Genomic DNA, 25,987 nt, shown 5'->3' on the forward strand with positions numbered 1-25,987 from the left:
GGTATATATATATATATATATATATGTATAAAACTGACATCCTGCATTTTGTGACCAATTGACGGAATCAATTATAAGAAATAAATCTATATAATGAATATTACCTCTATACTTTAAGATAGGCCATAATATTTTCTAATTAGCAAAGAGAAACTTTTTGGCGATTTCTAATATTTCTAGTAGGTACTCATAGGTACCTAAAATGATTTCGTCACTCACCTTAGAAAAAAAATGTAGTAAATTGGATTTATTCTTAGTCGCTGCTTGCAATTCTTCTTCGATTCTCTTAGATACAATAATATCTAGTTCCTTGTCGGATTTTGCTTGTAATTTATAATTTCGCCACACTTCGTTAACTAACTTTTGTACATTTTGTACTTTCGTACTTGTATGAGATTTTTTAAAACTTTCAAACAATTTTTGGTATAACTTGGATTTGTCTATTTGAAATGACATCTTATTTAAACATTAAACTTTGGATAATGGAATGAATGGTAACACAAATGTTAACTTGCTTTACTATGCTTACAATACGTCTACTCGCTATAGCAGCCAAACGAAACAATACACTGATAGAGGAAATTTAGACAAGTGAACAGCGCGCGGTAATTCCCTTACTCGGTTCTAAAGCGAGTAGGGGAATTACCGCGCACTGTTCACTAAATGTATGTATTACTTGCGGGAATCCCCGAAAATGCTTTTCGTTTTCAAGCAAAGACAATGTGTGGGTTGCCATTCGTGTAAAAAAGAAAATAACTACCGATGACGTAATCATCATCTAGACTCCCCTACCCCCCATGTCATCCAAAATAAGCAAAGCAAAGACCCCCCCGCCCCCCCATAGTGCTTACGTAATAATTGAACGGCCCCTGTTCATGTGACAGCGCATCGTCTCATTATTGAACTCTCCGTCAATAGAATCGACCGGTAGTATAAATGGCGCCATTTATGGTAACGCTCTTGTCGTTAACACCTCCGTCGGAGAGGCAGGGAATATTACTCCTCGAGGGTCATACCGACTGTCCGTGACATAGGGTTCGGCGTTAACTCTGTCGGTACACCACCATTGTGATCCAGAACTCTCGTATCTTATCCACTTTTATGATAAATATTTGAATAATTACACGAAGTTCAGTAGCTTAAAACTCTGCACATGAGTTTGATTCATCAAAATTTCATGTATATGAAGCGATATACGTAGTACTGAGTGCTCAGTGCATTGAACATGGTCAGGTAGACGAAATAACAAAGTATATCTTGTGACGTTGCACTATGAAATGCACGTCACAATAAGCCCCAAACCCGCAGAGCGGGGCCGAACAAGGCCGAGCTCCCACGAAATAACCCGAACCCGCGCGGTCCGATCACGCGGGCGGACACTCTAGTACCGGCGACAAAATGGAGCGGACGATCCTAGCAAAGGCGTGAACCGAGACAGAGAGAGCGAAAAAGCCACGAGGAGAACGACGACTGAGAACTATATAACCCCGGACTACGACCTTCGGATTACTACTCGACACCTAGGTGCACCCACGAGCCGATAAAAGGTCAGACGCAGCCTCCGAAACCCGATCTGCCGATCCATTCGACACTCCTTTCCCCAAAACTATTCCCTTCTCCATACACACATAGCCTCTCACACGCCCATCCTCACACTTACCCATTGATCCACACACCCATGATAATTTTAGATGTAATTAGTCTCAAGTATTGAACGCTAATCGAGTGTGACTGGGTGCCACGCGGGATTTTACGTTTTGTTACCAAAGGTTTAAGCTTGCTTCTCTTACAATAAATTCACAAAGTTTTACCTCCAAACATCGAGTCTCGCTCTCGCTCATAACCCTGTCTCTCGTCTTCCTTATCCTCAGTCCCTACCCTCATTGCGTGTGAGGCTTAGGCTCCGTCATAATCTTGCCAATTGTAATTGATCTTTCGGGAAACTAGGCACATAAAGCTTCGAGCAAGTGAAGTCAGCAATGGGAATGTCAGCGCAAATTCATAAATTTCAAGAAAATAACTGTTGAGATACAATATGAACAATATAATTTGTGACAGTGCTAATGTAATTTTTTTGACACTGATTCAATTCGTAGAATATAATAAAAGAAAATGATGTTCGTGTGTTTCTTATTCATAGGCTTAGAACTATTCGTAAGAAAAAATAATACAAATTAGTCATAACTATTAGACTACTTTGAACTGGTTCGATGAACAGCCGACGTCTTGATAAGGCTAGACGCAGAGCTAATAGTCTCCCGAAGCCTACGTTCATGTAATCGGATAAACTTGGTTCAAAAATCTATAGTACCTTCAGACCAATTAGATACTGCGACAACACCGTCTCAAAATAATTTTGATTTTGTTCGAAAACAATTTTCTGCATCTCAAGTTTATCAGTATCTGTCCACAGTAGTCTATACTGTGACGCAGATTTTCTCTGTTACTCAGCCACCCGGAGTAGCGACCCAGAATTCACCATGTGCATAATAATTTTGCGACCCGCGATGAAAGCTGAAAATAACAGATCTTGTAAAAGATATCGCGAAATTCTGTTGGGTGCCTGGCGTGATCGACGCGCCTCTCAATTGGCAGCTCGGCTAATCCTCGGCTGTATTCTTAGACACTGGTAGCTCAATACCGGGGCGAGGGGAGGGGTAATTTTGTGGCGAGAAAGAATGGACACTCGAAAGGCGTCGCAATTTAACCAAAAGAAAATACAACAATATATTCTGCAATCGAAACGATACAAAAACATAAAGAGACAAAATGATTAATTCGCTCTTCGCGATTTCAAAAAAAAAAATAACGAAAAATAAAATATCGAATAAATCTTTAATCTACTTGCGCTAGTCGCACTATTGATATTCAACAAATTTAATAGAACCAAAAAAAAGGATCATTCAAATGCGCTAACCGCGATCTTACAACTGGACGTGGCGCTAATCGTTAAAGAGAATTGAGTAAATTGATTAATATCGTCGATACGCAATTTGCAACGACACCAAGGAAGAACCTTAATAGCTAATGTGCTAATCGCAGCCTAATTCAACACGAATAAAGAAAAGAAATAAATCGTTATGAATCGGCTTACCCCAAGCCTCGGAGTAAACTCCAGCTTCATTCAGGACTTAACGTATGAAACGCAACTGTTAAGGGCCGTATTGGCTGAACACACAGACCCTATCTACTGTCAGTACATTACCATCGTCTCAAACAAACAAAGAATATATATACTCCAACTTCCGGTGATAATACATTATTGTTATTATTATTCAGATTCTGATTTCTATGTAAGAGCTACACGCCAAAGTCTATATTAATAAATCTATCCTTTTCATCGTGAATCCTAGTGAGAACGGTGTTTTATTGGACGAATCCTTTCAGCAACACATCCGAAACTTCTATTTTTGCGGAATGTGCAACTACTATACAGCTCAACCGAATGCTCACACTGAGATACGCGATCTATACGAGAGGTGACACTTTACAAACACGTTAACGCAATTAGACCCCGTGCAGCGGAATTGGGCTGCACGCAATTTACGAATGAAACGACTGTACTCAAAACCGCGACTCTACTCTAGATTTTCAGCAAGCCAAATTAACTCTATGCGTTCTCGCGAAAACTCAAGCTATGGCCACCAAATAAGAAAATCGGCACACGAATTTCGAATATTCTCGTAACGCAATTACAAAATAACCAACCGTCAATCGGTGCGCCAATTTAAATTAATCTCGAAATTGGTTTGCTAGAAATAATTAGCATTTACTGCGACGAAGCCACACTAAAAATTTTCCCACCCCGTATTGGTACATAAGCACTCCTTTTTTCGATTCGCGAGAAACCACAAAACAACCAAAAATAAAAACTCGGAATCTAATTCGCAGAAAAACAACGACTGCGCTCCAATTTGACCCTAACTAACTATAAATTTTGCCAATGCTCTTCTCTAGCGCCAGAACTGACGAGCTCTGCTATGCGAAGCCGAAATTCGAACATGGACTTCGAACATAATTCTCAAGGTCTAGCTTATCGCTAACGTTGATTTCCACTGTGGCATACCGTTGATTGGCTGCCGGGCTCGACGGTGCTCCATCGTTCGGCTGTGGCGTGGTGGCGGCTTCGCGAGGCTGTACGATGCTGGGCACTGCGGGGTAGCTACGGCTTGCTGGTCAACAACGGGAATCTCGTCCGCCTCGGTTTCCCTTGCGGCAGAGCTGTACGTTGCGTTGGCGCTCTCTCCGTAGCCTCGCGTGAGGTCTACCGCTCACGATGTAGCTTCACTCTTGTTGTTTCTTCGTAAAAATTCTCCGCTACCGTTGTCACAAGACGCTGTCAAATTTACTCGAAACAAAAATAAACAAAAATCCTGAAGTATCTTATTCGCTAGCCTGTAAAGTGTCCCCTCTCGGGGTTTCCTAGAGTACCAGCTTTTTTGTGCCTTTTTTTTTAACCACTATTTGCGCGTCACTCTTATAGCGTCTTAATTTTTTATTTAATTAAGATTTTAATTGCAATCTACATTGCTTTGCTTTCGATTATAGCGCTAGTACGTTAAAATTATTTCGTTGTTTTTGATATTCTATTCTTTGCTTTCCTCGGCTTGCCCCACTTCCCTGTCCATAAACTATTCTTGCCGAGAGCGTTGCGGACACGCTACGCAAGTAACGTTTTGCAGGAAAATCGGCATAGCAATGCGCCTGCAGACGCCTGAATTGTAGTGTAGCCTAATCATATCATGGCTGTTTAGGGAGTGCGTGCATCAGTAAGGGTGTACTTCCACTCTTCTGTGACTGGCTCGAAAGCAGGAGCATACAGCTGGTCGCACTATCCGGTGTGATACGATGACATACAAACACCTTCCCCTCTGCGCAAGCATAGCTTCATTTAAAGATATTTGTTGACTTCATCTCAGGTAGTAAACTTGTTAAGATCCTGACTATTATTTGACTATTTGGAATAAATATGAATTAAAAAAAAAATTCACTTAAGAGTGTAAAAAATTGGGAAAAATGGTAATATTTCACCGAGTCTGATGAAAATGACAGCAAATAAGTGTAAAGTTGGCAACATGTCGATCGTAGATTCGCGAATGTCGTCGAAAACATCGAGACTGAGGAAGAGTCGGAGAAAAAAATGAATATCGTGAAGCATTGACCACAATGCATGTCACAGAATCAAAAAAGTCTTGTTTTTGTTACGAACGAACCTCTAGCCTTGTTCCCTTTCCGGCTGCGGATGACTCAGTCATTTCACTGTCAGGTCATCAAATTTCGCCAGCAATCAGAATGAACGTTTGCAGGTGAGTCGGAACGTGACCCATTTAATTTGACAAACTAGCAGCCTGGTTAAGGAATATTACGCCGGGGGTGTAGAGTGCTGGATTAGCCTCTGGCCCCCATCGAAGCCAACATTTCACCATGGTGTTATGTATGCGGCTTGAAGACAGTTGCGAATATGCCACCAGAACGGTGAGTGGAGAAGCAAAAACATGGCTGAACAAGGTTCAAGTCGCACGACTGTATAAGCTTATGTATTTCTAATAACTGAATAAACTGCGACACCAGTTAAATAAGACTTTATTAATACATAAGACATGGTAGGCGGACTGAGCTGACTTGAAGGGAACCTAGGCAACCAAGAACCCATCAACATCGAGGAGGCAGCTGAGAAAAGTTCTAACCAAGGTCCCTACTGCAGTCCACAAGCGCGTTGGCGCCTTTGTGCTGGAGATGGTGTCAGGAGACAACCGTCCACATGTAACATTCGTAGTAAAATTTTAAAGTTTCTTTTGACTTTTATTTGATAGCTAGTCAACTTTCGTACCATCGACTGTACATCGAAAATCTAGTGGGCGTTTATGAACTCACAGTTAGCATTTCGGTTCGACTATTTGCCCTGAATATTTTTTTTTATGACCTATAAATTAGTCGACTTGATTTGCTGCCAACAGTAAGTTGGATATAAATCGAATTCTATGCTCTCTGAGTCGTGTGGTGAAAAATAGTACTATAGCAGGTCTTACGACAAGTCCCCACTATTCAGAACAAAATATTCTCATCTGGTAATACTGCAATATTAGCGTTCCAAACGTAAACGTATTTTTCCAGTTATTCACAAATACACTGTATTTAGTGCAATCATTATGAACAGTATCAAGCTAATATAGAAGAAACAGGTAATAACGCTCGTGGTATCGTTATATTATCGGAAAACATTTTTTATGACAACAAAGCTTTCAACAAGCGAATCTATTTTCATCCATATGTTCGGTAAAATTATATCCAAGCAAATTAATTACAGTCGATTTATACGAATCGCTAAATTAGAAAAAAAAAACCGTCAATAATTTAAATATATATGTAGACTAGTTCCAGGACTTATTCTGGCTATCTGGTATAAATCAATTATTGCATTCAAATGTACCGTCGCGCAATTCTTGTTATCACAATAATTGTCCATCTATTAAAATTGTTTGTGGTTAGTTTATAATTATTAGGATTGAGCACCTTCATGTCCCTGATTCACCCATGGTGGGCACGATATGGATGGTTGATAAGATTGAGAGATTGGAACTTGATAGGGTTGCGTATGCTGCACGTGCTGTTGTCCTTGCTGTTGCAGTAGGGGCGGCGGTGGAGGGTTGCAAACAGATTGCATTAACGGCACTGAATTATATGGGGGAGGTTTTGTTGTGTAGTGACGTACTGGATGATATTCGGGGATGGAAAGATGGTCAGTTCCTACGTTTTGGTGACCTTGCGGTGATCGGCTGTCATCTGGTTGATCTAAAACAAATGTTAAGTATTGAATGAACAACTTAAGAAAGAGATCTTCCTTGATAAGTTTTGAAAAACTACTCAGCTTCCAGTACGTACTATACAAGTAGTATAGGAACCGAATAGTAACTACTTAATGTAAGTACCTAGTACCTAGTACATTGCATAGTCACTATGGACGGTACGTAACGTGTTCGGTAATTAATCAACTTCTTAGTGGTTATAACCATGATTAAAGAAAATAAGGCGTGTTCTTGCGCAGCCATCTCATTACGAACCAATTACATCTCGCACAATTGGTGGTTAGTTGTGATATTCAATCATAATATGTACTACTACTACCATCAACATAAAAAAAATCGAATTACAACAGAACTTGGAATACTTTAGGCCATAGTACAGCTGTTTTTACTACAAAACATTTTTTTTTATACTTAAATGTACTTATAAATGGTAACAAAGATTATAAAATAAGCCATTCGTCTTATCCACGGGTTTTGGAAAACGTGTATTTCTATAAGTATGAATGAAGTGAATTCGCGGGTAAGTAAAGGGTGCAACTTGCGAACGCATATTTTGAATTAAGAATAAAAATAAAATTGTTTCTCTACGACAGTCAAATATGTAATCCCATACCGCGCTTGAGGCGAATGCAAAATACTTCATCATTATGATATATTTATTGATACTAACAATAAGGCGTATGCACCCTCCGGATGCCACGTATACGGTGAATGTTTGAGAAAATGAAACAGTCCGAAGCCAGGCACGGGCGGTCCATGTAGTATGCGCTCTGTTGTCGAACATACCCTACCTCACGAACGAGAGAGAGCGTGCTGCTATATGGGCCACCTGTGTCTTGTTTCAGACGGCTTCATTTGCTCAAAATCTTACTGTATATAGCATAATATTCTTTATTGGATTAACCAATAAGTACAGTTGTAGAATAAGATCGGTTATTCACTATCGCCATGACCACTCACCAGTAGCATAGCACAGACTGAATCGAATTTTATAATAGTTTTGAAACTGTAGATTTTGTGAATACTAGATACTACCGCACATTTACGAGATAGTACCGGTAAATTTATATACTGATTGGCCACTTAAGGAAGTAACGCAGGAAATAGAATTGATGGACAGAAAAGTACCAAACTTGGCAGAATGTTCGATTATAATGTAAAAAGAACTCATGCAAATTTTTACGATCCGAGGTGGGTTTTTACGCGAGATATTTGTAATTCTTTTTACATCTTTACTAGGGGCTTTGCCCCTGCGCGCTTCGCGCGCCAATCCAATCTCTGCGCTACGCGCCTCGGGCACTCGGCGCTGCGCGCCTCACTATTGCTTACGCATTGTCTAGTAGACAGGCGAATTCCTTCATGTTGATATGATGACAGGTCTGCACTTGCTGTCCACTTCAATTCCTTCTGTGCTTACTTTTCTTTTTTTCATCAATCTAAGCTTCCATTCGTTGGTTGAAAATTGGTGTTCCTTCTCTATTGATATCGATCTATCTCCTTGACTTGCTGAATTATTTTTGCTACCGCTCTGCCCGTTATTCTCCAAAATCACCTTCTTTATATTTTTTTCTTCTCTATATTTGTGTTGCTGTTCACTCCGCAAAACACCTCTTTCTCTTGTGGTTAACATAGATCCTGGTCATCCTCTTGCCTGGTTATAGGATTATTTGTTTATTATCATTCTCTGGCTTATTTGGTTATTCGCACTTACAATTTTATTTTCCTTTTTCTTTTGTGATACGTCCGACCATCCACCGTCTCCATCGCCTTGTCTGCTGGTTGAAACTCCTCCTTTCTGTTCGTTGGTTGAAAAGCCAGTATGATATTTTTTGTTCGCTTTCCTATATTTTCGCTGCTATTCTCGTCGTCTAATTTTTCGCTCTTCTATGTCCATCACATTGGTTGGTCGTCCTCTTGATTTATTTTCCAAATCAATAATCACAATCGATTCTTCTAATTCTTCGACACCCTTCGTTGAATTATTTTTACTACCGCTCTGCCGGTTATTCTCCAAAATCACCTTCTTTATATTATTTTTTTCTCTATATTTGCGTTGCTGTTCATTCCGCAAAACACCTCTTTCTCTTGTGGTCAACATCGATCCTGGTCGTCCTCTTACCTGGTTATACGAATATTTGATGGATATTATTCTATGGCTTATTTGGTTCTTCGCACTTACAATTTTATTTTCCTCTTTCTTTTGTGATACTTCCGACCATCCACCATCTTCATCGCCTTGTCTGCTGCTTGAAACTCCGCCTTTCTCCATTGTCATCGTAAATCCTGGCTGTCCTTTTGACTGTTTGGTGATATATTTAGATTTACTATTATTTGATTGTTACTTTTCATACTTATTACTCGCTATCTGAATTTTATTTTGGTTCTGCAAGACATCAAAGTGTCCACTGTCTCCGTCGCCGGTGAAGAGTAGCGAGAATTGTGTTTCATTTTGTGATTCGATCCGGTGTGGATGAATTTGTTTTTCGCGATACACGATTAAACATATTTTAAAAATGTCCGCAGCTGCAGCTAATTCTGCTTCTTCCCCGTATATTCCATTTTTATTCATATGTGATTTGTAATCACCAGGTGACCTAATCACAGCACCGTTTGACTCGTTACCTGTAATAAAACCCGTAAATGTAGACCAATTATCCACTATATTTGAAACGATACTCAGTCTCACCTCTGCGTGTCGATCTTGAGTGCCGTATACACGATACGCCAACGCGCGAAAAAGACAATTCCCGTCGGGAATCATCTTGATAATTTTCGTTTGCATGTTCATTTTTTGCGCGTCAGAAACAGATACCTATAAAGATATTTGTCAAAGACTGTCATAAACAGCCGATGACAGCTGTCAAAGGGTTTGCTAGATGCTTTTTGTTTTGTTTTCGGGATCTCACCCCACCGCCAACTTCATGCGTATACTATTGTTATTAAAATCTTTTTCTACCTGTTCATTTGTTTGAATCTTTTTTATTAGATAGAGAGATAAGCCACTTTAACATGGCTTTTTATGAGAAATGACGGAGTTAGCTGCACATTATTCCTTATATCTCCGTAATTGATGGATAGATCAGAATGAAATGTAAACAGCAGAGAGATGAAATACTCAGAATCATTTATCCGGCTTAAAAATATTCAAAGGTGACTTATGATAGGCATAATAAAAACAATAAAAAGTATTAATAGCGAATTTTCGGAGCCTCGCTAAAAATATTGCAACGTCGCATATTCGAGGTTATGAGCGCGCATTTTGAAATTTCAACGTATGTGACAGCTCGTGCAGGCTATTACATTTTTTATAATTCTTCGTTTTTTGTTTACACGACATATTTTACCTTTTCAATAAAATTTTGGCTTCATTTCTTTAGGCATTTCGAACTGGCGCTTAAAAGAAATTCACTGATACCGCTGATGAGTTGTCGACGGCATATTTGACATACATATACACGCGCCCACAATCAATGAAAAGCGACGTTGCCGGATTAAGTACTACTTAGGTCAAACCACGGGCAAATGTTTGTAAGACTAGGTGGGTAGTTGCGTTACTTCCTTAATACCATCATACTGCTACGATATTGTTTGTCTTTGCGGTGCACAAGTGGTATACTACTAAGATAATACTGGTCAAGAATAATCGGGCTGAATAGTCATCCTAAAGAAATGAAGAAAAAATGTAGGTTTTTTCAGTTATTGACGTAAAATTGCATGTTATAAATTGGATTATAATTTCATTTTATTCACACTATCAATTGTCAATTTTTTATTCTTTTTGATGTGAGACGATCCCTTCACTTTCTTAAACGGGAAGACCACTGTGACAGCCGAAAAAATGACCGATTTTTAAGAATTCTTTTTCCTGGGTAACTACGTAGTAAAGGGATCGAATTGTTGGTGATACTCTGCGGTGTTTGTGAATTCACCTTCTCAAAAATTCTAAGAAACTCCATGTACCATTCACGAGTAGGGTAATATTAACTAGTTGTGTATTACTCACATGTAAGTAATACAAAAATAGTATTACTCTGTTCTATACCATACTAGTGAATAGCCGCCAGTATTCGTAAATTTACAGTCTTAAATCCACTGTCATAAATCTACCGATGGTGAGATTCTGAATAGTATTTATCAATAGTTGAGTTTTTAGTTTTACACTTGTGTTTTCTGTACGAGAGTGGCTCAACCTACTTCTGAGCGGCCGGATCTGCGGAGGAGGCATGTTGATTGGCGGAGGTGCTGGATAGAACATATGATGCTCTCCATCTCGAGATGGCAGTAGAGGTCGTCCCCATTGAGTTCTCATATAAGGTTGCCATGGTGCCTGGGGTGGCGGTCTGACAGGAATCATCCCGCCAGATTCAGCAGCAGCATAATTTTGCTCATTTCCTAAACACAGATGAATAATGGGTAAAAGAGAGTAACTATCATAAAGAATCGGAGTGAAATCAAGACAAATTAAAAGAGACAGTCGTTGTCAAATTTTACACAGGTAGGTTTTTATCTACCAAAAACCTACCAAAGGGTCTAGGCCGGATAAGAATGGTGAATCTGCCCACACCGAATTTTGTGGCACCGATTTTTTCCCAAGTTCCTAACGTAAAAAAAAAATGTTTTGCAAAATTACAGCTTTCTACATCAATTCCGAGGGGTTTTTCTGACGAAAAAACGTGTTTTTTCGATTTTTGCGGTTATTCAATACTAAGAGGCGCCCGAAAAATCTGAAGAATCAGAAACATGTTAAAATTTATGGAAAAAATATTTGCAACTTTTTATTACGCTAAAGCCTATTATTAATCATTGAATCTTCCTTTAAAAAATATATTTTATAGTGTATATATTTTGCTACTATTATGACAAAAATTGACGTGGTTCTACTATTAATTCCCTACAAATTAAAAACAAAAAGTTTCAAAATTCGGCCTGCAACACATTGAAAAAAAATAAAACAACAAAAATTTCACATTTTTCGATAAGAATCCATAGATAAATCATTCTTTGGGTTAAATTATCGGGTGATCATGGCTGGAGTAGTTGTGAGACATAACAAACAGATGTAAACAATATGATTTTTACGCTGATTTTGGATATGTTGGAATTTTCGACGTCGATTAACAAGGTTGAAATGGAGTTTGTCCGATTTTTTACAATAAGATGGATGAAAAAATCAGCATAGCTGTCGGTAAGCTGCACAGCTCAAGTGGCGCCGCTAGTGTGAATGTATTGAACGGCATTGAACCTCGAAATCGATCTAGATACTTCGGACACCAGGCCCATTTTCCTACTTATTTCTTTATTTCTCCATCGTGACAGAGTGAATCATTTATCTCATCCTGTACAACTAAATTGACACACGTCGTAATCAAATGTGTAGTGCACGCACAGCATGCGCATCAACTTTTCGGGATACAGCGCGCAACTGAGCGCACGAAACTTCCATTCCCCAAACAGCGAAAACGAGGCGCGCGAACCTTCTTGACGTAACGGGTGAGCATGAGACGCAGGGAACTTGTGTTACACCGTGTTGTGCGTCCCCCACCACTCAGCGAAACACCGCATGTGTTTCCGAACGTAAATAAAAACATATAAGCGGAGCGCTCACGCACCTGCTTAGTCATTTCACTTCACGATTCCAACTCGCCAACTACGATCTGCTCAGTGAGAATATTCAGTGCAAGTCCTAGTCAGTGATTAGCTACAAATGTATGAATTTCTATCCATTCTATACGATACTCGAGACAAATAATGAAACATAAATAGCCGTGCTGTTGGTAAGAATTTTATCAATGTTTCGTCCATCATTAAGCATGGGTCTCGTAGTGAAAACTAGATTTTCATACTAGAAGTTATGCACCCACACAACATCTTAATTTCAAGTTATTGGTTTCAGAATAACTTATGAGCGATTGATCAACATCAGTAATACACCATGTCAACGCCTCAAGTAAGCTTGGATTCAACAACAGATCCGACGAGATGTGCATACTGTTCTCGTATGCTTAGAGCATTAAAGGGGCAGCGAAAAAGAATAAACGATAATGGCGAATGTTCGGAATACTCTGTAAGAATAGCCAAAGTCATGAAATTTGGGGATATTCTCTGCAATCATTGTAGGTTGATTTCATGCGGCAAAAATAATATAAATAGTACCGAATCATTATCGACATCTGGCTCAAGAGCATCAGGATCACAACAAGTAACAGAATTTGGTCAACGAAGATCGAGTCGCATAGAAGCGTACGGCTTGCAGGCTATTTGAAGCAAGAAAAGTTGGGGTGCTCGGATGAGCTATCACCCCAACAGCTAGGTGTCGCTAGTGGCGCCTTTGCTTGTGTGGCTCACGTACAGCGCTCTATACTACTGCGTACAATGTCGGTGTGTTGGCTCCGACCGGTGGGTTGGGGTGATCGTGCTCACTCTCTATTGTCGACCGACGGTAGAGCCATCTTACGGATTTACGAGTCGCGGAAAGTTTTGCTTCAAGCGGCCCATAAGCTGTACGCTTCTATGTGACTCGACCTTCGTTGGTTTGGTGGATCTCGCAAATGTTCTATGCCAGAAGTTGATGATGAAGATTCAGACCTCTATGAGTTGCCAACGCAGACATCTTCACTTTCTTTATACCCATCTCAAAGGACTTCTTCACAACACTCTTCTACAGTGATACCTTCACAAAGTTCCACAGACACTTTATCACAATCGTCTACTGGCGACCCATCATTTGTAGTGCAGGAGCTAGTAAATGTCGAATTGGCAGAAATGCCTTTTCCACGGGTAGTGTCAACTCACAAATACTGCTTTCTTTGTTACTCATCATCACCAATCGTCACTGTCCCTTATGAAGCTCGATTACAAGCATTCCAGAAAAGAAAGATCTTCATTTCTAAGGGAAATCGTTGTTGCCCGACTCATCTGATAAAAAACAAAATCTATTCAGATGACCTAGCTGCGTTGAAAATACATGCTGGTAACAATATGATTGAAGTATCAGACTTGACGTTTTTCCTTAATGACTTGTCGAATGGCCAAGAATTGAAGCATCAAATTAGGGATGGTACTCTATCTGATCAACGTCTGGAAGCATTGATTGGTCTTAGTTACGCAAATCTGAATGAGCCGTCTGGGAAAATGAAATCGATGAGGAATTTCAAGACCCGTAACATTTTGCAAGCATTGGTAGTGTTTCTTTTCAAAATGAGGACTGGGAATTCGAATAGTATAATTGCATCTGTACTAGGGCTTGACCGTGACCAGCAAGTTTCAGATTATTGTGCAGAAGTCGTGAACTCTTTTGAGAAAGATATTTTACCAGAGGGTTTTGGATATTTTAGCAAATCAAGGGACGATGTTGTGGAACATCAAACTTCGGATACAGTTAAGAAACTGTATGAGCTCGAGGACCAATTAGTACTGATATTTGATGAAACTTACATTCGGCATCAGAAGAGTACGAACAAGAACTATCAACAAAAATCGTATTCTGGACAGAAAAAGGTCCCATTATGTAAACCTTTTACTATTTGCACGACGAATGGGTACATTGTTGAGATGGAGGAGCCGTTTTACGCTACTCAAAACGATGCCGAAATAATGAAAATACTGCTAGACAATCCGAAAGGTCTCCAACGAATCATGGGCCAGGTGACATTTGTGTAGTTGATCGAGGATTCCGAGATGTGGTGCAGCAATTAGAAAAGAGAAAATATAAAGTACTCATGCCAGCATTGAAAGGACAACGTAGTCAGCTCACAACTGGAGAGTCGAACAACTCTTGATGGGTTACAAAAGTTCGTTGGGTGGTCGAAGCAGTTCACGGCATTTTTGGCCAGAACTATAAGCTACTTCATCACTCTTTAGATAATAAACTTCTCCCAAAGGTTCAATCACTCTTCAGGATTGCTTGCTATCGGAATAATATCTTTGGAAAGAGGTTGAATTCTGATGTTGGCATTAGGGATGACATTATTGAGCAGATGAAGTCTGGGCGTAATAACGAGAATTCATTGACAGAAGAGGCAGAGTTGGAGCGTTGGAATCGCCGAAAAACGCAATTTCAACAATTAGCATCAGCTGATTTGCTTGATTTCCCGGAGCTGACCGAAAAGGAATTGAAGATACTCTTTACTGGTACATACCAGCTATCTCAAGCAGTATCTTACCTTGCTGAAATGATGGACGAGGATGGAAATAATGCACTCAATTATTTGAAGAGATTAGAAGATGCAAATCACGCAATCGTTCAAGTTCTTGTGAGGTCGAGACACATTAATAGCAAAACTTATAAATGCTACGTTGAATATACTCGTGATTTCCAAGGATCTTCTGGAATTCGCCGTTACGTTTGTGATTGTCCAAATGGCAAACGAACCGTTGGTTGCTGTTCACACATTGCTGCGATCGTTTATTATCTATCTCATGCTCGATATCTCTCGAAAATCATGGGACCAGCTGAAATCCTCACAGGACTCTTTGATGTAGAAGAGGTCAATGCCGTAATCAACAGTGATAGCGATGAAGATTAAATATGTAGCAATATAAATAGTAGGAGTTAATGCTTGATCAATGACATTTATGGAAACTCAAATTACACTTATTATACTAATAACATTTATTAATAAACTCAAATTAGCAATGAAATCCTACTGATTACATCTGTTTGTTATGTCTCACAACTACTCCAACCATGATCACCCAACAATTAAACCCAAAGAATGATTTATGTATGGATTCTCATAAAAAAATATGAAATTTTGTGGTTTTATTTTTTTTCACTGTATTGCAGGCCGAATTTTGAAACTTTTTTTTTATTTGCAGGGAATTAATAGTAGAATCACGTCAATTTTTGTCATAATAATAGCAAAATATATATACTACAAAATATATTTTTTAAAGAAAGATTCGATGATTAATAATAGGCTTTAGCATAAAAAAAGTTGCAAATATTTTTTCCATAAACGTTAACATATTTCTGATTTTTCAGAATTTTTTCAGATTTTTCGGTCGCCTCTTAGTATTTAATAACTGCAAAAAACACGTTTTTTCGTCAGAAAAACCCCTCGGAATCGATGTAGAAATCTGTAATTTTGCACAAATTTTTTTTTTTAGATGAGGACTTGGGAAAAAATCGGTGGGGGCAGATTTGCCATTCTTATCCGGCTAGACCCTTTTAAACCTATTTAAAATGAAAGTAAGAACAATTTGTATATTTTTCATCAATCTAGCGCCCTCCAGACCTAGCTTAGACAGAATTTGTAACAAACTCTGTCAAAATTCAATGAACGGTTTCGAAGTTATCATGTGAGAAGTGTTAAAATATGTCAACACAAGAATAAAACTAGTACACTAGTACTAGTATACTAATATATCAAGTAGCAGCTACTTAAAGTTAACTTAAAAAACAAACACGAAACTGTGACTACCTCCTTCAAGGTATCCCACATTCTCTGTCGAAATATTTTTTCCAAAAAAAAGTATTTATCGAATAATAGATATACCTTGTTTGATGACATGTTTATCGCCACATCGTTTTTCACCTGACAAACAGAAAAGATTTCATCAAAATAATGCAACAATGTACGTGTCGTTGTGAAGGACAAAAGATATACTTTCATTATATATATATATATAATATAATATATATATATAAGCGAACATGTAGTTGAAAATCAATTTACGAAGAGAGACTGGAAAAATAAATCTCTGCAAATTTTCCCTTCTCCTGAAATCACTAAGCTCTGGGTAATAACAGTTAGCTAGTTGTTCAAAGTTTTCAATAATAGATCAAAAGTTTGATTCAACCCTTGAAGCATGGATAAGTGCGAATTTGTATTTCAGCCTGTTCTTGAATGAACTTTCCACATGACTGAATGAATTCAAAAGTTAGGATCAGCACATTTAGAGTTGACGTTGCTGGAAATCTATTGAATTCTGAAATATCAAAAGTATTCACTGTTTGCTTCTAGTGACGTTGGTATGAGAGTTAATTTGAAAATTTTTTTGTCAGTAGCTAAAACGCAATGAAAAAAATTTCAATGGAGTAGTTTCATACTTTTTCAAAAATGAAACACTCTACGTGAGTGAGGATCTGAAAAAGACGGAAAGTGATGTTTTTTTATATTATTAAACCTTGTGACATTCGTGGATTGTTTAACAAAACCTACTCAAACTTCAGGAGATGATTCAATAGTTGATGCATTTAAAAAATCAAAGGTCTTCAACGTTAATATAAAATATTCTGCGGAACCGGCGTGGCATGGAATCTGAAAATAAATAAATTTCTGAGTATCAACTGAGTCGACTTCATTTCTCCAGTCGTGAACTCCACATCTGAAAATAAATTGCATAATGTATTCATCTTCTTCTGAAACGAAATCTGCCAGCCCAGGATATAGAGTATGAAAAGGTTGTTTATGAAGTATGTTGACTAGAAGTTGCAAGTTCTAAAATATAAATGTACAAATATCATATGGTAGATTTATGGTAGATTCTCTACTGCAATTATTCCCCTTGTTGTGCTAAATTCATTGAGGACGATCAGAAAAATGGTGGAAATTCACAGACGTAATATTCTATGGAATATTTATGCACTGAACAAACTAGTGCTGATCAATAAGGTTGGTCTAATTATAAGCTAAGCATAGGTATACAACATAAGAAACGTTCATACAGTAGAACTAGTCGCAGGTATTTTCTCATTACCGTCTCTAACAATCCTTAAGTTTAGGCGTACCAAGCTCATTCTAATTAAATGGCTAGACGGGTTTCCGAATACATTCAATAAACATCAAAATATAAATGAATAGTTTTCAATTTATCAGAAGGCAGCGCCTTTGGACTTTTTATTACCAAAGAGTATATCTGAAATAAAATGTTGTTACCAAGGTTGTTACACACCTCTTTCAGTATTGATTAGCACTCCCTGTACAGTTCAAAATTTAGCCAATATTACCAGATTAGACGTAATTAGAATCCGAAAAGGTCAATACAGCGATGACAAAGGACTCCTTTGAAAGGATACATATTGAAATGTCGATCAATACATCTCATAGTTATTATTATAGTTCACGTTAATAACTATTTTATTGTCAAGATTCTTTCAAAATTATCAATGTACACTACAGTCTAAGAGTATCGGCAGCAGTGCTGGATTCCAGTTCACGGTCAGAATTTACGAAAAATGCTAAGTCAGCAAAAATGATTTCACAAATTGTCTCACTTGATATGAGAAATCGTTTGATCGACCAGTTTTTTGTATTATTACATCGGCTAACTTACTTAATAAGCACTTGGTTTACTTCTGCTATGAAATGGAAAGTTGAACAGCTAAAATTAGGCTAGGTTTTTGATAATCCTTCATGTTATTGCTACCTTAGAATCAGAATTTGTAATTGCAAAAAAATTCATTGCTGTTCTCTATGAGGACTGCAAATGCACGATTCTAGCTTGTACATTTCACGCCCTTTGATTGAAATATTTTCTAACACATCTCATTGCATTTAGATGGAAATGGAGCATTACTAAATAAGGTTTTTTAACGATTTTTAAGTGGGACCGTCTCTACCACTGAAAAATGGTGAAATGTCTAATTGTAAGCCTACCTCTGTGGATAAAGCCATGACCAAACTGCAAAATCGGTCTAAGAAAGCTAATACAAGCTTTTAAAATTCAACCACAGTTATCGTTGAAATAGTTAAGGTACGCAAACTTTAGAAGACGTTCAACCAAAAAAATGATCACAATCTGAAAAATTACTGTAACCAAGTTTTGTTGCTTTAGATTGCTTTTCTTGACAGAAACTTGAAAAGAAAGTGTCAGTTATCAAAGAATAAAGACAACGCCATCGGGAAATGCAATAAATTGCAATAAAACAATTAAAAAAAATAGTAGGAATTATTGCATGTGAATCCTGCAACCGTGTGTTTCCTTTGGATGCGTCGATGACCAAACAGCAAACCAAAGTTACTTATAATAGTGTTACAATTTATTTTGATAATAAAACTCGAAATGTACCGAAGTATTCACGCTCAGTAACAGTTATTTGTTTCTGTCTGATGTGTATCCATTGGGCCGTTCTTTATCTAGTTGAAATTGATTAAATTAGCAGTTGAATGATTGGAATACCTTATTAAAAGAAATTTATTGTATATTTTGCCCTGAAATATTAATTTTCATTATCCTCCGTTAAAGTTCGACATGAGATTCTTAGGGGTCACCCATAAAGTACGTAAGGCCTTTTCTGGAAGATTTTCTGGACCGGGAGGGGTCCTCTCCCCGCGGCCTCCCTTACCGCCCTTATTTTACATAAGGTTTCGGAAAATTCACAAACAGGACAAAATAAACAAAATGATGAATGATTTATCAATAGATATTCATCATTCTTATAACAAAATGAACAGGTAAATTGAACTGGGATCTTTCTCACTCTATAAACAGAATAGAAGCGGTGGCTTGTTAAATATTGTTGAGGTTGGCCTTCGCGCTCAGTATGTATAAGATGCGTGCGCATCTCAACGCTTCGAGCAGCTTTGAGAAGCGTGTAGGGATGTATGTACCCTTCTTCTGAGTCGAGATAGACAAAAAAACGTGTACGCAACGTTCGAGTTTTTCGAGCAAGAGCTCTCAAGCTAGTGACACGGTATAAACTTTTGTAAAGCAAATAAAAACATATAGTCATCATTTGTAACGTGACATTTCTGTTAAGCATGCCAGCTACAAGGTGGTCCCTGAACCTTGGGCGGGACCCAGGAATAAGAGCTTCAGAAATCGGGTCGCGAAATCATAATAGGGGAGCGCCAGAACTGGAGTCTCGCATCCGAGCTTCGACAGGGACGAAATAGCGAATCACGATTAAGATATTGCAGGACTTTTTTTTTATTTCTTTTGAGTACACCGGCCACAGGCCAGCGACCAACTCCGACGCCGAGGATATTTCGAGGTGCAGCGAAACCGCGAAGATTTTGCGTGAAGGATGCCGAGGCTGCGGCGGGGGAGCCAACGCAGGTCCCTGCAGCGCGGGAATCCAAGGCGGACGCGATTCCCGCTGGCGGCCAGCGCGCCGCAACTTCCCCGCTCACCCCGCCTACACCTGACCAAGGCAACCGCGAGAGACCGGCTGGCGACGAGGGAGCACCACCCTGCCCAACCCCGGGCCACCGTAGAGCTGCGCGGAAGACGACATCGCGATCTAGCGTTAAGTTCTGTGCCGCGAAGCGACGACAGGTGCGCGTCAAGTTGCGCAATCTCCGAAATCGATGACGGATCGATTGTTACGCATTCCTAGGGTCATGACGTCATGAAGGGATTAGCGTGACGAGATCGGCGTCACGGCCGATCGGCCATCAGAAAAGTCACTCTAGTTCTGGCGGTTAACCAAGGCACTTGCATACGGTGATAGTTGAGTTTCGTTTCTTTTGTCTCCAAGAGTTTGTGTTGTTGCGAGCGACGATGACCAGAAATTGTAACGAGGGAATTGGTGATTTTGTCTTCTGGATGTGGAGCGGTAAGCGCTGCTAATATTCTTGCGAGAGAATTTCGAGAGACATTAAATAACGGCTTGCCAAGGAACGGATAGCCAACGAGGATTTCTGTTATCGAAAGTACTCGAAATTCTTTGGCCGATACATCTGCTTGGTTACCGTAGCCTGAGTTGTGAGCAATAACGTAGAGCCACTTTTGAGCGATCGAGTAGGTCGAGTAGAGCCACGGGTTCGAGTCGAGGCACAAGGGTCTCAAATCGAGTGCAACCAAATTCCGTTGCACGGGGTCACGTCGAGTCTGTTCAAATAAAGTGTCATCCCTCGAGTAGGTCGCGGATCGTCACAGGGGGAGCGTTCAAACTCGCGAACCGCATTCAAACGTCACGGAGTAGGTTGAGCTCGGATGCGCAATAATAAGTTGTAGATAATCCCGAGGAAGAACATATTAGTTAAGATAATAATTAAGATTGGAAGTAACGCGGCCAGAGCGAGTTTTTTCTTTTTGTTTCTTGCCCTTGAGGCTAATAGTGGCGATTTGCGCGATACCGGAGAGGACGATCGCGGTCGGCGCGACGGGTCAACTTCTGTTTTCGAATTTTGGAGCTATTATTTATTGTTAAGGCAGCGTCCAGCGCAAGTAGGCATAAGAAGTCGTCTAGATTTAGTCATTTTTTTTTCTTCTTTTCTATTATATAATTTTTTTTGTTAAATCTATAAAGTATTTGAGTATGAATCGCGAATAGCGAATTATGAATTATTATTTTTATTGTTTGGCATTTTGACTCGCAACGAGCGAGGTTATTATTTATGGTTATGAATTATTATTTTTTTAAATATTTTTTGTGTTTGTATTATCGTTGGCAGAAAATATATTTGTTTGATTCTATCATTGCTTAGTAAAATAACGTGTTGGTGTTGCGTATCTCGCTCTCTCTCTACCCAAAAATTACCCCTCCCCTCTCCACGGTACTGAGCTACCGAGCATATTGTCGCGGCATAGCGCATCAACGGTTTCGAGGCGTATTGATCACGCCAGGCGCCCAACAAAACTTCGCGATATTGTTTTTAGATCCAGGGTACATCGTGGACGCCGAATTATTGTGTACGCGGTAGGTTCTCGGTCATTTGCTCCGAGTGACCGAGAAGCGGGAAAAATCCACGCCACACATTATATACGTATACTAGGGAGGCCTCGCGCGCAAGCCCCCATTTTCATACATGGTTCGGTTAGGTAAGGTTCGGGTATTTCCGGATAGATTCCGGCAAGTTCGAGTAACTTCGGTTAAATTCGGGTAGGTTCGGGATTCCTGACACGGCAGCGGTGGCGGCGGCGATATCTTTATATAATATAGAACGATATTCGGTACGTTGTTTTATATATTCAACACACGACTGTATCCTTCGCATGTCCTTTTTCTCCAGCACGTTCGGTTCGACAAATATATATCAATAGTATCTATCTATTAGCATCTCACGCTTCGGATAGACGAAAATCAAAACAAACGTTTCATACATCTCAAAAGTGTTTTGGAAGAAAATGAAAAAAAATCTTTCGTAACATAAGATTTACATCTGCTTGCCGTCTTCGTAAGAAGACGTAAGAAACTCGCGGACCCCCGACGCCCCTTAAAAATTTTATTCAATTTTTGAATAGCCCCTTATAAATTCAAGTATAAATAGATATATTATTATTTCAGATTTATGGTAAGGATAAATTCCAAATTTTTGACAAACTTGTGAATTGTAAATCGAGTGAAAGATGGTCCAATGGAGGAAACTACACATCAGAAGCTCCATATTTCGGAACAATGACACACCCCTAGAAGTTCTGGCAGAATCTGTTATCCGGAGATCCAATACTTTCCTTGTGAGTCACTGAACAGTGTACACCGAAAGTGGAGCCACGCCCACGAATACTCTGGAGTGTCATTCATGTAACTTTTCTCAACGGAATGAAATTTTCATAATTTACACTTCATTTTCAGCAAATGTTAAATATCTTTCAGCAATAACATTTGAATGAATTTTCATCTTGCTTTATTTGTTTTTCAGTAATAAAAAGTATTGGAACACGAATTTTTGCATTTTATGTCTTGGAATTCGGTACTGAGTCGTAATATACGCGGACCCCGTACCCCTAATGGAGCAAGGGGATACAGGTTGAGCGCCAAACGAGCGCATCTCCGGGGAACGGATAGGAGGACGGCCAGGGAAGACCGTGCATGCTCATGCCCGGGATCGGCTGGATACTGGCTGGCAACCGGCCCACGGGGCGGGAGCGGGTGACGACCTGGTTAGCTGGAGCTATACGGGACCCGGCTGGCGTAAAAACCGGCCCAGGGAAACTAAAGCCCCGGCCGCGGACTAACTCCTAAAGTCAAGATGTAAGCTATCGTGCGGAAAGTTGGATGGCACTGGGGTCTCAAGTATCGCGAACGATGCCCTTGGGATACCGGGCGCCCCCCCATTGTACTAGCCTTACCCTCACATAGCAGGCTCTGTGGCGGACCGTCCTTTCCTGCACACTCGTGGGACACCAATGGAGTTGAACCAAAGAAAAAACCCAAATTTAAAGACAACGCCCGGCGAGGGGGTCTCTACGGAGATCAGCTCGCCGGTGACAACAACGAACGACGGGACCGGAGGGATGCGGGCGGACGAGGAAACTTTAGTCTTCCTGACACGCTGCTTCCAGTCAGTCACGACGACCACTGGGGCTAGGGAGAATGGAGGGACCGGCACAGCCTGAGACCACCCCCCAACCCCCCAGCAACAGCAACAGCAGTCGGGGCCCGCCGCAGCGGGGCGTCAAGGAGGAGGGCTAGGAAGGCCAGGATAGCCTCCGGGACCTCCTCTGAGACAACCCCTGCGGGAGACCCTCCTTTAACATCCGCGCACCCCGGGACGAGCGGCCCATCTTTTGGGCTGCCTGATACCGAGGTGCGACAAGAAGATAGCCAGGTGCCGTCGGAGGGGACGGGTCTAAAAAGACCAAGACCCTCGGATGGCACGCCCCCGGAAGTCTACTCCCTACGCTACGCATCTATGCCCCAAAAGGGGCCGAGAAAAGTTCAGGTCCAGGAGTTATATGGAGGCAGCCAGGGGCCGGAGGATGGTTATTACTCTCTCGGATTACCCCGGGGCCATTCTAGACTCCGAGCAGGAGGATGCAGGCGTTGGTAGAGGCGCTAGACTCCGTCCCGGAAGGGGAAGAGGTTCCGTGCTTTAAACAGTGCCGCCATGACCAGGGCGTCCTGTGGGTTACATGCTCAGAAGACAGGGCGTTGACCTGGCTGCATCAGACGGTCCTGACCTTGACGTCTTGGGTGAAAGTTTCCCTCTATATTCTGGAAAGGGAAGTGCCAGGCTTACGAGGATGATGGTCTTCATCCCTGGTATACCAGTGAAAACGGAGGCTGAAGCGCCAAAACATCGGTCTCCAGACCCACTTTTGGAAGGTCTGAGATAGGAAGGACGGACCTAAGTCCGTCCATCTGGTGTTGGGCGTAGACGCTAAATCAAACAACATGCTCGGGGGGGGCTTGTGGCCCACTTCGGTTTAGGGCGTATTTCCTTCAAAGAAGGCCGCCCTGTGACGGAGAATGGACCGCAGGACCCCACGCCAGGCAGCGAGGACGGGAAAGCGCCGCGGAAATGGGTACCAGCGCCGGCAATGGCAGCGGGGCCCTCCCGCGCCGCTGCCCTGACGAAAGACGTGGCACCCTCGGGCTCAAGGACCAGGGGTCGAGCGCCGCGGTTCAGGACACGAGGGCTGCGACAAGAAGAGGCGGAGGAGGCTTTGCCGTGAGGCCCAGGGGTCGCCCCCCTAGGACTCACGAGCTCAGCAGAGCCAGGCAGGAGAGCGTGCAGGCAGGTTCGCAAAGACACTGCCGGGTGCGACCCCCGCACCTGCGGAGCTGCCATAGAGGCACCAGCTAGCTCGCCGCCCTGCGGACAAGGGGGAGGGGAAACTCGGTAAAAGGATACCCCCATCCCCCGAAATAGCGAAGCTGACGTCCTACGGCCTAATGACCGCGCGGAGGATGAAGGTTTCGCAGATCGACTTGCAACACTGCAAAGCGGCCTCGGCTATCCATAGCCAAAGCTTGGCGGTGAAGCAAACAGATATATCAGTCATTCAAGAACCGTGGATTAACAAGGGGCTTGTTTCAGGACTGGATAGAAGGATCGGCGTGTTGGTGTGCGAGAAAGGCGCGGCTGGACTCGGACCGAGGGCGGCGGTCTTCATTAAAGGCAGGCAACAGGCACTAAGGCTCAGCCAGTTCTGCAGCAGAGACCTGGCAGCAGCCATGATCAAGCTGAAACGGGAGAAGGACGGAACCATCGACAGAGTCGTGTGCTCGGCCTACCTTTCCTGCGACTCCGTAGAACCACCTCCCACGGAAGAACTTATAAATTTGGTCAGGTACTGCGGCGACAAGGGGCTACACCTCGTAGTGGGCTGCGATGTGAACTCGTGCCGCACCGTCTGGGGCAGCTCTGATACCAATAAGGGGGTACAGCTCTGCTGGAGTACCTATCATTAGTCGAGCTCGACATACTGAACAAGGACTCAAGATCAACCTTCATCACCTCACACAGACAAAAAGTGATCAACCTCCCACTCTGCAACCACAGGCTTCTGGAACTCATCAGCGACTGGTGGATGCAAGAAGAACACACACTCTTAGACCACAGGCGCATCACGTTCTCCCTTGCGGCGAAAGCCGGGTTGGAATCGACGGGAATACGCAGGAATCCCAGGGCTACAGTCTGGTCCTCCGATAAACAGGAACTGGGCTGGAGGCTCCAGGGACCTTGCAGCCATCTGAGCAGTGCTAGCGTGGTGGAGAGCGAGGTAATACACCTGCAATCTTCCATAATCCAGGCCTTTGAGGCAGCGTGCCCCGCAAAGCCCAAGGTAAATAAGTCCAAGGTACCCTGGTGGAACGGAGAGCTGGGCAAATTTGGGCCGAGCTCCCGAAAACTTCTCAAGCGGGCCCTCAAGACAAACAAGGACACGGACTGGGCGGCCTATAAGGCTGCCCAGAAAGAGTACAACTGATCAGAAGATCAAAGACGGAGGCCTGGAGAGGGTTTTGCAGCGAGACCAAGGCTCTTCCACTAGTGGCCAAGCTCCGCAGAATCTTCTCGTCAGGCCCACCGATCAGGCTGGACTGCCTCACGCTGCCGGACGGCAGTATGGCAGTCATTCAGACACAATGATATAAAAATAAATGATAAAATAATAATGACCCATATGCTGGAGGTCCACTTCTCTGGGTTCGGGCTTGCAGTTCAGGGACCATCTCGACAGGCTGGCCCAATCAGGCGAGGACCGCGGGACTGGAAATCGGCAGGAGAGATCGTCGCAACGGCCAGGATCAGGCGGGCGATCGACATCTTTGACAGGTTTAAATGTCCGGTGGCAGATGGGATCTTCCCAGCCCTCCTCCAAGAAGTGGGCGAGACCCTGATCACCAGGCGGAACAGAATCTTCCGAGCGTGCCTAGGGCTACGCTGCATAACCTGGAGGTAGACCAGGGTAGTATTCATCCCGAAAACAGGAAAGAACTGCTATGACCACGCAAAATCATGGAGACCGGTCAGTATAAAATCTTTTCTGCTGAAGGCACTGGAACAATTGTTGGACAGATTCATAAGGGACGAAGTTCTAGCTGTGAACCCCTTTTCGAAGATACA

At 41.7% G+C, this 25,987-nt stretch overlaps 2 protein-coding genes across 10 annotated transcripts in view; one reads left to right on the forward strand and one right to left on the reverse strand.

Annotated features, from left to right (window-relative positions):
- The window catches only part of LOC124295250, a 100,455-nt gene that overhangs the window by 10,321 nt on the left and 64,147 nt on the right, over nucleotides 1–25,987 (forward strand). The window contains exon 7 of one of the 2 annotated variants that reach the window (XM_046744567.1): nucleotides 21,982–22,151. The exons of the other annotated variant lie outside the window; for it this stretch is intronic. The gene's annotated coding sequence lies outside the window, so the exon portion shown is untranslated. The remainder of the gene's footprint in view (nucleotides 1–21,981; nucleotides 22,152–25,987) is intronic. 2 annotated transcript variants of the gene reach the window in all.
- Nucleotides 5,563–25,987, reverse strand: part of LOC107221423 (trithorax group protein osa-like) — a 247,354-nt gene continuing 226,929 nt past the window's right edge. For 4 of the 8 annotated variants that reach the window (XM_046744214.1, XM_046744245.1, XM_046744357.1 and 1 more), the window contains exons 14-16: nucleotides 16,304–16,342; nucleotides 11,001–11,198; nucleotides 5,567–6,792 (exon numbers count right to left, since the gene is read on the reverse strand). In XM_046744214.1, coding sequence (XP_046600170.1) covers nucleotides 6,500–6,792; nucleotides 11,001–11,198; nucleotides 16,304–16,342 — 530 coding nt within the window. In that variant the 3' untranslated portion in view covers nucleotides 5,567–6,499. Of the gene's footprint in view, nucleotides 6,793–11,000; nucleotides 11,199–16,303; nucleotides 16,343–25,987 lie in introns of all 8 variants that reach the window. The other 4 variants (XM_046744413.1, XM_046744463.1, XM_046744160.1 and 1 more) reach the window with 4 other exon arrangements.

The sequence above is a fragment of the Neodiprion lecontei genome, chromosome 1 (genome assembly GCF_021901455.1).
Source record: "Neodiprion lecontei isolate iyNeoLeco1 chromosome 1, iyNeoLeco1.1, whole genome shotgun sequence".
Taxonomy (NCBI): domain Eukaryota; kingdom Metazoa; phylum Arthropoda; class Insecta; order Hymenoptera; family Diprionidae; genus Neodiprion; species Neodiprion lecontei.